The sequence below is a fragment of the Ictalurus punctatus genome, chromosome 3 (genome assembly GCF_001660625.3).
Source record: "Ictalurus punctatus breed USDA103 chromosome 3, Coco_2.0, whole genome shotgun sequence".
Classification (NCBI taxonomy): Eukaryota; Metazoa; Chordata; class Actinopteri; order Siluriformes; family Ictaluridae; genus Ictalurus; species Ictalurus punctatus.
The window spans coordinates 6,306,354-6,319,018 of NC_030418.2; the positions used below are offsets into that span (position 1 = coordinate 6,306,354).

Sequence of the window (12,665 nt, forward strand, 5' to 3'; positions counted from 1 at the left end):
CTATTCACGAGTTTCACTTCTCTATAGCTTTTATCATAGTCCTCACCACAGTGTGAACACCTGACGTCTGATTTTTCAGCTGACCAATCACAGACCCAGCTGTTAAATTGGTGCTAAAGGCTGTAGACCAGATGTCTTCCAATTAAATATGTAGTGCACTACACAGGGTGAAGGAGTCATAACCAAATGACCTGAGCAGCCATTTGGGATCTTTAAAAAACAAAACAAAAAACAAAACAAAAAAAAAAACAGACAGACACCAAGCCAATTTAACTTTTCCTATTAAAAATAATTTATTCCAGAACAACATATAAATAATTATTGTAACACAATACAGATAATGTTTATTGTGAATAAATATCAAACACATCCCCCCAACCCACAAAGAAAAAAAATGTTTTTTTAATTTATTATTTTTTAACAAGGTCTACAGTTGGAATGTAACTATATGTCAGAAGTAAGTCAGAAATACCTCAACTAATTCCAGAGCAGCTTATTACGTTCTGTGCAAATTGGTGATCTGAACTGAATTCAGATTCAGTAGTTGAAGAGCAAAACACTCTTTAATTTCTACGACTGTGAATTCTCAAATGCGTCTTTTGACTAAAGCACATCTGCATGTGGGGCCTACGTAGTTCTAGTTCTCGTATGTCACCACTATATTAGCTGTAAGAATGGAAAGTTCATGTGCACGTGCTCGTTTCTCACTGTTTCCAAACTATCCAGCAACTTTTTCCGTGATCATCTCTATGCAAGCATTGGGAGGAATAGTCAAATGGACATGTTTTTGCATACCAAATGTATGCATTAGAGGCATCATGTGAATGTAGCAGAAGTAAAGTCTAGGGAAATAAGCTCCCTTGTAGAAAAAAAAAAAGCAGATAAAACTGGTTACTCACAATTCTAAAAGACGATGTACACAACACACAGGCGTGTTTACTTTCGGATTGGTGTGGTTTTTTTTTTTTTTAATTTAAATAAAGGAGTCTATCCTGTCACGGCATGCATGATTCTTCCTTGTTGACACGTGTTGCTATTTCTCTGATGTGGCGAATTCTCTTCACGAACGAGTGTTGGTGTGTTGTTTGTTAAGGTGTGATGGAGAACCGGTTTTTATTGCACTTCGGAAATTTTTTTTTCTTTAGCTACGGGAAAATGTTAGAATGTCTCCAACATCACCTAGTGCCATAGCTAGTAAACATAAACAGACCAAACGAAGTCCAGCAAGGCGAAATCAGGTGAATAATCATTTCAAACACGAGCAGGCCGCAAAGAAGTGAGCAATGACAAATAAGCAAAATAAATTAATTCATTAAATAAAATAAAATAAAATAAAAATCTCAAAGGCAACAGGTCCATTTTGGCAGCAAACATCAAATGGTGCAGCAGGGGGCAGGGGAGGGAGGGTGAGAGACGAGAGGAAAAAAAAACTAAACAAAAAAAACAAAAAAAAAAACAAAACAAAACTGGAGCTCTGCTTTGCAAACACTCATTGGCACTTAACCTACATTGTAAGAAATAAACTGGTTTTCTGAGGCCTCTGAAACCCTGTAGCTGTGTCTCCTGTATTTCTTACAGGCTCCACAGGCTTTCTGCAGCTGCAATGTACATCAACTTGGTCATAATGATTCTGGAAGTTACTTTGGTCAAATTTCACTGTTTTTAGCTCATAATTGGAAATAAATCTTCTGAAGATGCTTCCCCCCTACCCCCCCGTCCCCCGCAACCCCAACATTTTCTCAGCAATGTACAAACTGTTTACAATCTTATTACCCTGTTTGATATAAATCACAGATAGCACAGATGTATGCAACTGGATGCCAGTGTATTATCAGTTTCTTTATCATTCTGTATCATCAGCCCCATCTCTGTCTTATTCACATAGAAAAATGATCAAAACTTTGAGAGGTAAATCGCCAGTGTTACACCGCTGCTGGCACCCAAAAACAGGTGGCTCAGTTAGCTGTGGGATTCCGTGTAGGAGAGGATTCGGTGCACATCAGCGTGCAAAGATTCTTGTCTCCTCTTTGGAGAAGGAAACTGGTAGCGTCAGTATAGGTGCTTGAAGTGGTCACACTCGTTGCAGTAGCCTTGTTTTTCCTGGTTGGCATAATGATCGCAGCCTTGTGTCCTGCAACGCTGCTTGCTCTTCTCTTTGGGTGCGTGGGCACGACGGCCCTCACGCTGCCCGCCACGATTCAGGCAGTCCGGGCACAAGTCCGTGCAGCCAGGCGATACGTTCTTACAGCCACTGCGCCGGCACTGGGCTTGGCTGAGTGTCGCCGTTGGACGTGATTTGGGCGCTCGCTGATAGCAAAGGATAAACGAGTAAATAAGCAAGTCAGCAAAACAAATCAAATAAATAAATAAATAAGATTTGGATACATTGAACAGATGGCTAAAATGTTGTTGTTGCTTTTTAAAACACGGCTTGGTGTAAATACTTCATTACAAACAGTCAATGATACACTGCAGAGCAACTCACCAAGACTGGAGGAGAAGTGGAGCCTCTGCTAGCAGCTTCAGTCAATCTGGCGCTCTGCTCCTTCACGTAGCACTTGTTGCAGTAGCCCTCGAGCATGGCTTTGCCCATGGCACCACAGCCCTGACCACGACACCGCACGTTCTGAAAACCTGCCTCCGATGTATGTCTGGGCTGCACCACTGCTGGAGCTGCCTCTGCATTAGGAACACCACCAGGACATAAATTACTCTCACACTATTGTTGTTTTGGCACAAATCTGCTGTTATAACATGTATTTGTTAGCTAGGGGTGCTGCGATCACGATGGTGCCTAATGTCTTTTCAAAAACTCACTTAAATTTAGAGTGAATCTAAAACTACTTCTGGTACCATTACATTATCACATTTAAGATCTCAAAGACAGCAGAGGCTGATATTCGACTAGCTTTCATTTATTGTAAGTCACATCTGTGTTTGATTGTTTTTCCACTTACGGTGATTGGTCTGATAGTCCACGTAACAAATGGTACAGAATCCTAACTTCTCGGGTGTGCCGAAGAACTGGCAGCCCGAGCGTTTGCACTGACGCGCTGCCTGTGTGTGCCACGTGTGCCCAGTGGTACCAGGGCGCTCCGGCTCCCTGGACGGCACCCATGCAGGCATGTCCATTCTGGGCTCCTGCGGTGGGACAACAGCGCTCCTTTGCATGCAGGGTGGACAAAGGCCGTTGAATGTCCGAAAGGCCTCCTGCCGACATGCACTGCAGTGCTCGGCATCTCTTTCTCGATCTTTTTCTCGATCTCGGGTGCTTGGTCCCCATTGAGCATTTCCCCAGCCGTGGGTAGGGCCCTGGGGTTGCCCGTTACCCGTCTGCCGGGCGTTGAAGCAGCGTTCGCACAAGCCATCGTGCTCTACACTGAGCGTGAACAGACAACCGGGTGTCTTGCACTTCATGGCATGTGTCTCACTGTACAGGCTCAGACTGGGTGCAGTCGGTGGTGCTGAGCGTGGGCTCGGGATGGTTGGCTCGGATGGCGCATTGGCATGGTTGGTTCGATTGGGGCGGCTGGTAACGGCCTCGTGTTTACCGCTGGCGCGCCGCTTTTCAAAGCACTGGTGGCAGTGCGGCTGTGTGTCCACAGAGACGTAGAAGGTGCAGCGCGGCGTAGCACAGCGGATCTCTATCAGTGACAACTGTGAGACGGAGAAGGGTGGCGGCGCCTGCTGTGATGTGGGCGCCCATAGTGCATCTTTGTCCTCCTGCCACCGCTTGTACTCGTGATTCACCAGCTGCAGGTAGTCTTCCATCAGGTTCATGTCCTCGGGCAGATTGCCCTCATCGAGGCTGGTGGAGAAATGAGGTACAGTCTTATTAGACCATCAAGTCAGCAGATGGCTAACTGTATACACATATATAACTATATGAATTAACTTCTGCACTGAGTTTTTTTGTTTGAGGCCTAAAAGCCCTCCTCCACATTTCAGCTGTACAAGGATTTAAACTCACAACCTTCCAGTCACTAGCACAGAACCTCAACTGATGCTACAACTGCAACAGGTTACATCTTGAGTTGAAACAAAATCTACAAGTCTAATGGAATCACTGGTGCTGCTTATGTGGTTCGTACCGTGCTGCCCTGATAATCTGCGTGGGGTCATAACCCAGGCCAATGACCGGGATCTCCATGAGCATCAGATATTCATTTAGCAGCCTCTCCTTCTGTTGCTGCTCTTTCTCTGTCAAGAAGTGGATGCGCAGCTCCTCAAAGCCTCCCCTTCCTGGATTGATCAATGGTAGTGCTCGAAACTCTGAAAGAGAACCAGATGTAATTTTTAAAAATAAATTTAAAACATAAAAGAAATAACATTTCATACAGTAAAAAAATAAAATAAAAAGGTAAACAAAGTCTGGGCTTTACCTGGGCCGCCATCTTTGATTGTGATTAGGGGGGCAAAGTGTTGCGAGTCATAGCCGAGCACTATGGGATACTTGTAGCACTCTTCCGGAGGCCAGTGAAGAGGCAAGTAAATGCCTCCTACGTTGAGGGGTGAAAAAGACGAGCCAGACTTCATACTCCTCAGCACTTGATCTGTGGATACATTTCAAAAAAATGAGTTTAAGTTACTGTGTACAAACTGAGCCAGGACAGGTGTTCGGGGCAAAGTAAAAAATCAATACGTAAGCACCATATTCTCTAGAGACAATAACCACACCTGCAATTACAATAATTGGCCTGCGCAGGATATTTGACAGCACAAAGATGTGGATGTCTTCCAGGGAGTCGAACTGTAGGCCGTTGCTGCTGGCCACAGGAGACGCCATGTCAACTATCTTCTCCCATTCCTCTTCCCAGTTCTGAAAAACAAAAGGTAATATTTTCTCATGAGCCACAATTCCACAGGTGCAGGAATTGGAAACCCCAGGCACGCCCTGACTAAAATTTACCATGCAAAAATCGCAACTCTCACGGGCAGGTTGACAGACTGCAGCTATTTTTTTCTGCTTTGCTAACTCAAGTAGATAAAAACCAAATGTTTTCCCTTTCATGTGTTTTAATAGTTTGTAGGCACACAATTAATATCACCAGGTTTTGAGGACAAACCACAGGCCTCCATTCTGTCCACAGTTATGTTTCCGTGGCTTGGCATTTGGCAAGCATTTTGTATTAGTGTGTATGTACGCAGTCACCTTGGTGCTGTAGCGCAGGCCAGTCTGGGTAAACTCCTGGGAGTGTAGCAGCTCTGTTTGAAAACGTGCCCTGAAATTACTGGTGTCTGTCTCTTTGAGCACGGCGTAAAGGGCCTTACGCAGGACCAGGTCTGTATCCTGCACACCCAGCATGTACTGTGAAGCTGCATGGAGCAGGCAATTCCCATCACCTAGACAAAACAAATAAAGAGCAGGACGTAAATGCTTTGTCTGAAGTACAAGTGTGGGTGGATGAGACTGCTTTTAAAACACAAACACTAAACTTTATAAATGCAATCATGATGCCGTAAATCATGGAGTTATTAGGACTGGTGCCTTTGGCGTGGTTATAAATCTAAAAAAAAGAAAAATCATTACACGTTACACAATTCTCACCCTTCCATCAGAACTGCACAAAACACAATAAAGTCTTCAAGTTTGATCTGGCAAGAATCAAAGGGAGCAAAAAAGGGCAGAGTTGAGTGTGCGTGCTGCAGACTGACTTGCAGTTCCGGTTTGAATGCGCTCTTTTCTAGGCCGCCTCCACAAGCTCGAAAGGGTATTTTTTTCCTTTAACCAAAAAAGAAATAATAATAAAAAAAAAAACCCCAAAGGCTAAAAGCCAAGAGAAAAGCAAATGTGTTCTGAGACGTGATGTAAAAAGCACCAGACATTTAGTTATATGGGGTTTAGCAGATATCTGTGTGCTTTGTGTGCTGCTAAAAAAAAAAAAGAAGACATTTTGGTGCCATAAGAGATATGGTTAGGTGTTTAGTCAGGCAGTGTGACCAAAAAAAAAAAAAAAAAAAGAACTGGGGAATTTCCAACATGCTGCTACAACAGTTAGGAGTATATATTACAAACGGCCATATAGCTTTTAAAAAGAGGAAATAAGCCTTAGAGAAGTCGTAAAAAGTACATAAATCGCACTTGTCAGAACACCTTCAGCAGAAATGGTATGTATAATCCATAGAGCACTAGTGCGTTGTGTTTTACAAGTTGTTCGGCCTGGCACTGGAGGTGCTAAAACATACCGTATGAGCTTGAAAAAATATGCTGCCATCAATAAAACATACATAATTCAGTTAAGAATCATATTGTGAAGTTAATTTGTTGGGGGTATAGTTAATCCTTTTTTAAATGGTTAAACCTTCACATTTTCATATAGATAAAATCCTTGATAAAAGAAGAGATAGTTATTTCATACAGCAAAATCATTAGTGCAACAACCAGAATAAAAATAAATATCCATAGCTCCATAATAAATATATATATATATATATATATATATATATATATATATATATATATATATATATATATATATATATATAAAAACACACACGTGTATGCATATATGACCAGCTTAATTATTTCAAAGATGCATTACATTATGCTCCTATTAGCAGAAAAACTAGATTCCATTTAAAGACTCTGGGTCTTTTCGAGGTTGTGCAACTGGTGTGGGTCCTAGTAACAAGCTGTTCTAAAACAAGGCTAGAACACAACAGCAAGGAAATTCCCCTGCAAGCGATTCGCTCTGATTAAGTTCCGCGAGGCCGGCACTGCAGCTTTTTCTTCCCCTGTTCAGCTCTTGAGACAGCAGAGAAGCTGGACTTTCCAAAGGGGAGGGACCTCATTCAACAGGAATGTCTGTCTGCTCGCTAAACTTCAAATATCACAATAATAGCCTCCTTGGGTTCTTTTCAAATCCATGATGGAGTCTGTACCTGCGTCTAACTCAAGCAAGGAACAAAGTAGAGGGTTTTCTGGCCAAACTAATGATCCAGGCAATCTTTGTTTTTGTTTTACTATTCAGTTTTTGTTGTTAAATGGTTATTTATTTATTATAAACTAAGGTGTAATGGGCCCCAAAACATATAATATACCTATAGCATAGAAGTGTTCCACCGTTTTCTTCTTTTCTTTTCTCATTTCAGAATACTGTCTTTCTACAGCTCAAGGGCAAGAACTTTCCTCTCAGTTTGAGATTTGTTCTACATGAGTACACATGACCACTCAATCTGTACTGATTTTACATTACCAAAAGACACTAATGTGTTACACAGTGTAAAACTATAACATATCTCCTTGTTCTGATAGTAGTCACATTGCCATGAACAATACCTACAATCATCAATCCCCCCCCACTCAAACAAAAATAAAACAAAACCTACCCATACATGGTTATGCACCATCTAAATGAATGAATGACGCCTAATGGGAAGGGAAAACTGATATGAAACACATGGAGTGGACATTTTGGAAATACCCAGACCACATCCTTATCAGCATGGATCACTATTTCAGCCTCGGCTTCTGAACATGGACGCAAAGTAAAATGAGTCAGCGTTAGCGTTGCAGCCGCTGGCATGGACTGCCCTGCTGTCCTCGCCCTTGTCCCAGTGTCACCTGATGGGATTAATTATGCTAATAAGAAGCCAGTGGCAGAGCAGAACCTTCAAATCTACCACATTCATATCATGGATTAATTCATGCAAAGGCTGTCCTGAGTCCAAATCTCTCTTGTAGTAACAATACTACAATGTGAAGGATATATCGCAACAGCCATAAACCATACCATAAATATCAACTACCAACTAAACAACCATGGAGGAAGCACAAAAACGGCCAAAAGTGTAAAGGAAGTGTACAAAGGATCAAACATGTTGCTCTTTACACCCAACCAAATTTTAAAAGCCACAATGCTATACTAATATTAGATTCTGAGACAATAGATTTGATACATTTGTTAATATACACGTTATGTTCAGGTGGTATTACTATAAAATTACAGCACAGTACACTGAAGGAAAAGGGTAAAAACCTCCAGAGATTGGGGCTGAAGCATTATTTATCCAGTGTCAGCAATGTAGCCTGACCTTGGGGTAACAGCAGACACGTTCAACTCATAAAGACCTCACTGTGAATGATGAATCAGGAAAGACCCCTAGATCAAATCTCATGAAAGAACGAAGAGGGATCACGGGGGGACGTCACTGTGACAGTTCAGGATTTTCCCGTCAGTTCTGATATGCTCATGCAGCAGAAGAACAGCAGCTTTCCACGACTATTAGCTCTTTGATCTTGCCCCAATTTTTACCAGCGGTTCAGAGTGTTTCCATTGAAAGCTTCAACAAGGCAGGGCTGAACCGAACAACATTCACCTCAGATAGAACTTAAAACGCAGATGGCCAAAAAAAAAAAAAAAAGAAGCAGCATGTAATGGTCAACAATTAGGCCTTATCTGTCCATCAAAAAATAAATAAATAAGTAAATGAGGCCAACATTACATCCTACTATTTTGAGAAAACTTTTACATGATCTAGAAATCAATTCTTATATGGAAGTCATTAAAATTGTCATTTGACCTTTTTAAAGACATCTTTCAGTCTCTTTTAAACACAAACCAAAATTGTAAAGAAAATTAAGTAATTACTGTAAAACAAAAGGAATCATTTCATTGGTTGTAGGTAAACATACACTATATCTTAGACCAGCGTTCACCAAACCTTCCTTGAGATCTACCTTCCTGCAGGTTTCACCTCCAAAAAAACCAGCACACCTTTTTTAGCTGATCAAGAACTTCTTAAGGCAATGAATGAGAAGGTGGTCAGGTAGGCACGGTTATGGTTGGCACTAAAGTCTTCAGCAAAGTGAGATCTCCAGGAATAGGGTTGGTGACCACTGTCCTAGAACAACCATCAAACAAATCAAGGCCACCCCAAACTTTGAGGTGAACTAAAGCGAAGGTGTTACCGTTTGTCCGGAGTGGCACCAGCTTCTTGACCTCGCGGCACCAGTTGAGCCTCTTCTCCTGCTCCAGTGAGGTCTGCATAGCTCGGTCCAAGATGGCCGACTGGATGATCTCACGGAAGGCCTGCGGGAACTGGCTCATCCGGATCATTTCCAGTGTGTAGCGGTGCATGCCACGGAGATGGTGAAGCAGACCGCTGTTGGCTGACGGCTTGACGACGTCATGGGGCACACGCTCGCGGATCTTCATGGCCTTCAGGAGGTTACTCACAAACAGGAACTTGGGCAGGAAGTTTTGGCCCTGTGACATTGTGTTCTCTCGGGAATGAAACGGGAAACCAGTTTAGCGCTGTGGGGAAAAAAGACCAATAGCAAAAAAAATTGGTTTTGATCTAATACGGGCAGGCAAACGTGTTTGTCCAGTCATTACTACTGGTGCATGTTGAACTTGGATGAGATGAGGTGAACCACTGACAAAACAAAAGCCCACTGCTTCTAACTGGGTACCATGGTTACACCATATTTATAAATTATGGTATGTACACAACACCCATACCATAGGTCTATAGACCAAACCTATTATAGGTCATTATGAATGACATAGCAAAGCACTTTCCTTGCAACAAGTTACTCAACATCAGAATCATCAGGCATGACGGGCAAAGTCCTGAGACCTGACAGATGTGGACTGGAAAAAGATTGGAACTGGTACAAAACCGAGACTAACAAGCGCACCATATAGGCCCGACTTGTCTGAGGTGGTCTGAGGACAACTTGCTTCAGCGGGTCTCTTATAGAAAAGATGCCTCCTGGTACAAATTCACCAGGACGCCGTTAAAGAGACAATAAAACACACGCGCGCGGGCGCGGGGGATTGTTGTCTCTCAGAGCACACACAGGCACAATAGAGAGATAGAAAGACAGAGAGAGAGAGACAGAGAGAGAGAGAGAGAGAAAGAGAGAGATGGAGAGACAGAGAAAGACAGTGAGATGCGAGAGAAAGAGAGAGAGAGAAAGAGAGAGAGGGCCGATGCGGCTTTTCGCTCGAGCCGCCTGACGCTCCAATTACGTAATTGATCCGATAAAGCCGTCAGAGACAATACAGCGCTGTCACGCGCCAAAATCTGATCACAATCAAGACCAGAAATAAAAAAATTACAGGCCTCTACCTTGGTTAACGCTTCTAATACTGTAATTCGTACTAAGGGACATTTTCGCAAACAATGGCTGTCAAACCCGTGGCACTGATTCAGACATCCGAAGGCTGGCAGACTGATCAGTCGTTTAAGACGCGTTTCTAATGAATCCCCGACTCGGTTAGTCTCCGTGTCATTCATTTAAGCACAAAGCGCGATACGAATAAAAGACATCGAGGGGGAGGAAGAGAAGAGGAGAGGGGAGGAGGAGGAGGGCGACTGAAAGCGCACAACTGTTACCTGTTCAATATGTCGGTATCCGCCAACAAAGCCCATAAGATGCTCCGGTCTTCCGCCGCCTGCTGCTTGAGTCCGAGTAGCCTAACAGTCCATGGCGCATTCAGATCCAACGCAGCAGCCTCTTTCACCAAGCGCACATTCTAGGCGTTCAAAAAAAAACCCCACACAAAGCGCAGGACTTAATCTAGCCGAAAACGACATTGAATTGATGTCAATAAGGAAATGCCAAAGGGGATTTCCGAGGAGGTACTTTCCACTTTTACAACCTATCATAAAACAAATTACTTCAGCTCCGCTCTCAGCGTGATGACGTTGCGCTCGAGTCAATGACGCCATGACGCCGCTAACTTAGCCACGCCGGGCGACGTCGGTGGGCGTGTCCTGTTACTATTGTTATCCCAGTTTCGCTTTTTAAATGCAACATTTCAAAGCGTAGACGATACGAGTGACTAATCGCGCACTGTAACCATAGTGGGAGAAAAAACAAAAACAAGATGTAAACCGAACAGGAATGCAGATGCGTGCTTGAAATAAACCCCTCTCAAACACACACACACATATAGGTAGTATAAATCCTGCCAATTTGATATTTTTTACCCTGTTGTCAAAGATCCTGCTGTCTGTGTTGTGATTGCCAACAAATGATCTTTACTGACTGACTCTAGTGTATTTTTTGCATTAATTGTTCAAGTTCAAGATTATACTGGTGAGATATAAACCAGGGGTTCTCAAACCTTTCGTTGTCAGGAACCCATTTAACTGTAAATTAAATTCCTATACATCTCCCTACAAGTTTTGTGAACATTAAGTTAACATTAAGTTAATTACTTATTGGAAAAAGGGAGCTTTCTATTCCTGATCTTTCCATCTACAGAACAGGTTACCAATCCAAGGTGATATATGTATAGGCCGACTTGTTTGTGAGTTATTAAGGTTTGGATTAAACCCATTCAAATCAAGGGACCAGACTAAAAACAAGTCAGTAATAGTGGATTGTGATTTACACCAATGTAACAAAATCATGGCTCTGCTCCGCAGGCCCTTGGAGGTCCCCATACCACTCTTTAAGGCTCACTGTTATGAACTTTCACACCTTTATACTCCAGTGGAAGAATTGCTGTAGGAACATTTCGCTGTCATAATAAATCAGTCATATGGGCTTTTTTGACTTTTGGTATTATAAGCATTTAGACAAATTTCCTACTCTACTCTTTACAAACACTGACAATCTGTATTATGGTCATAATACAGAATACGACTGCGATCTATATATCTATGAATTTAATGAGAATATCACATCTGTTCCCAACATTTGTGCTAGGCTAGAGGTTCATTATAAAACATGTCCTTTTGCGTACGTTTAGTTGAACTAAAGCTTCACACAATCCCCCACTTTGCTTCTTGATGTGTACTTTTCTGCTATGGGTTTGTGTGTGTGTGTGTGTGTGTGTGTGTGTGTGTGTGTGTGTGTGTGTGTGTGTGTGTGTGTGTGTGTGTGTGTGTGTGTGTGTGGAAATCCAAATGTACATACCATCTAGTTTCAGTCTTTACACCCACGGCACACTGGCATCTATGAAGCAGTCACTGTCCTCTACCTTTTGCCAAAATCCTTTTTAATAAGGGTCTTCATGGACATCTCTCATATTCTCATGCCATATGGCCTCATGTAATGTACCACACATCACTCATAAACCTAACTATGATTCACATCAATCACCTAAAACTTTTTTTTCATTCACTTTAGTCAAGGGGAACTTCCCCAGAGTTATTCTCAGACAGACATGAAAAGAAAACATTATGAGGTGCAGAAAAGTTTTTTTCCACAGCCTAGCCTTCTCTATTATTTACTCCTTATGGTTAGATTGCAACGATAATGGGTCCATTTATGATAAATAATGCAGTGGCTGGATATTAGTACTTGTGAGTAGCTGGTTTTCATTAGATCTAACAGGAAAGCCAGCTCATATTAGCCAAGGTATGACAGTAGGATGTTACACAGGGTGGTTCAGAGACATGGGACCTCCAGGTGTTTGGAAGCAGTGGTTTACCCAATTATTTCATGGAAATTAAACCATTTACTGCTGTCTTGGGAATCAAAAAGAATTTAAGCGCCATCTAGTGGACACTAGAAAAACTGCCTTATTCAACCTTCATTGCAGGGATTAATGCTCTTAAAGGTCCTGTGTAATGACATTAAAAATGATCGGTTTTTAACAGTTGACGATTGATTCTAATAACGTTTTAAATAAATAAATAAATAAATAAATAATACTTGCATTGTCTAAATGTAAAATAACAGTGATAATAAAGTTTTCCATTTC

General features: G+C 42.1%; 1 protein-coding gene across 1 annotated transcript; it reads right to left on the bottom strand.

Moving 5' to 3' along the window:
• Window positions 1–268: 268 nt before the first annotated feature.
• tnfaip3 (tumor necrosis factor, alpha-induced protein 3) lies at window positions 269–10,622 on the bottom strand. The gene is made up of 9 exons (XM_017464718.3): window positions 10,345–10,622; window positions 8,912–9,257; window positions 5,153–5,343; window positions 4,678–4,819; window positions 4,383–4,553; window positions 4,092–4,272; window positions 2,958–3,808; window positions 2,486–2,679; window positions 269–2,307 (listed from the first exon to the last, which is right to left on the bottom strand). The coding sequence occupies exons 2-9, from the start codon at window positions 9,216–9,218 to the stop codon at window positions 2,050–2,052; spliced, it is 2,295 nt and encodes a 764-aa protein (XP_017320207.1). The 5' UTR covers window positions 9,219–9,257; window positions 10,345–10,622; the 3' UTR covers window positions 269–2,049.
• Window positions 10,623–12,665: the final 2,043 nt, after the last annotated feature.

What these genes read in the sequence shown, in the direction of transcription:
- tnfaip3 (XM_017464718.3), bottom strand. Translation starts at nt 9,218, where the DNA reads ATGTCACAGGGCCAAAACTTCCTGCCCAAGTTCCTGTTTGTGAGTAAC. An exon ending in AATCAAAGATGGCGGCCCAG is followed by an intron (nt 4,273 to 4,382) that starts GTAAAGCCCAGA and finishes GTTCTCTTTCAG; the next exon opens with AGTTTCGAGCACTACCATTG. An exon ending in CCACTTCTCCTCCAGTCTTG is followed by an intron (nt 2,308 to 2,485) that starts GTGAGTTGCTCT and finishes CTTTGCTATCAG; the next exon opens with CGAGCGCCCAAATCACGTCC.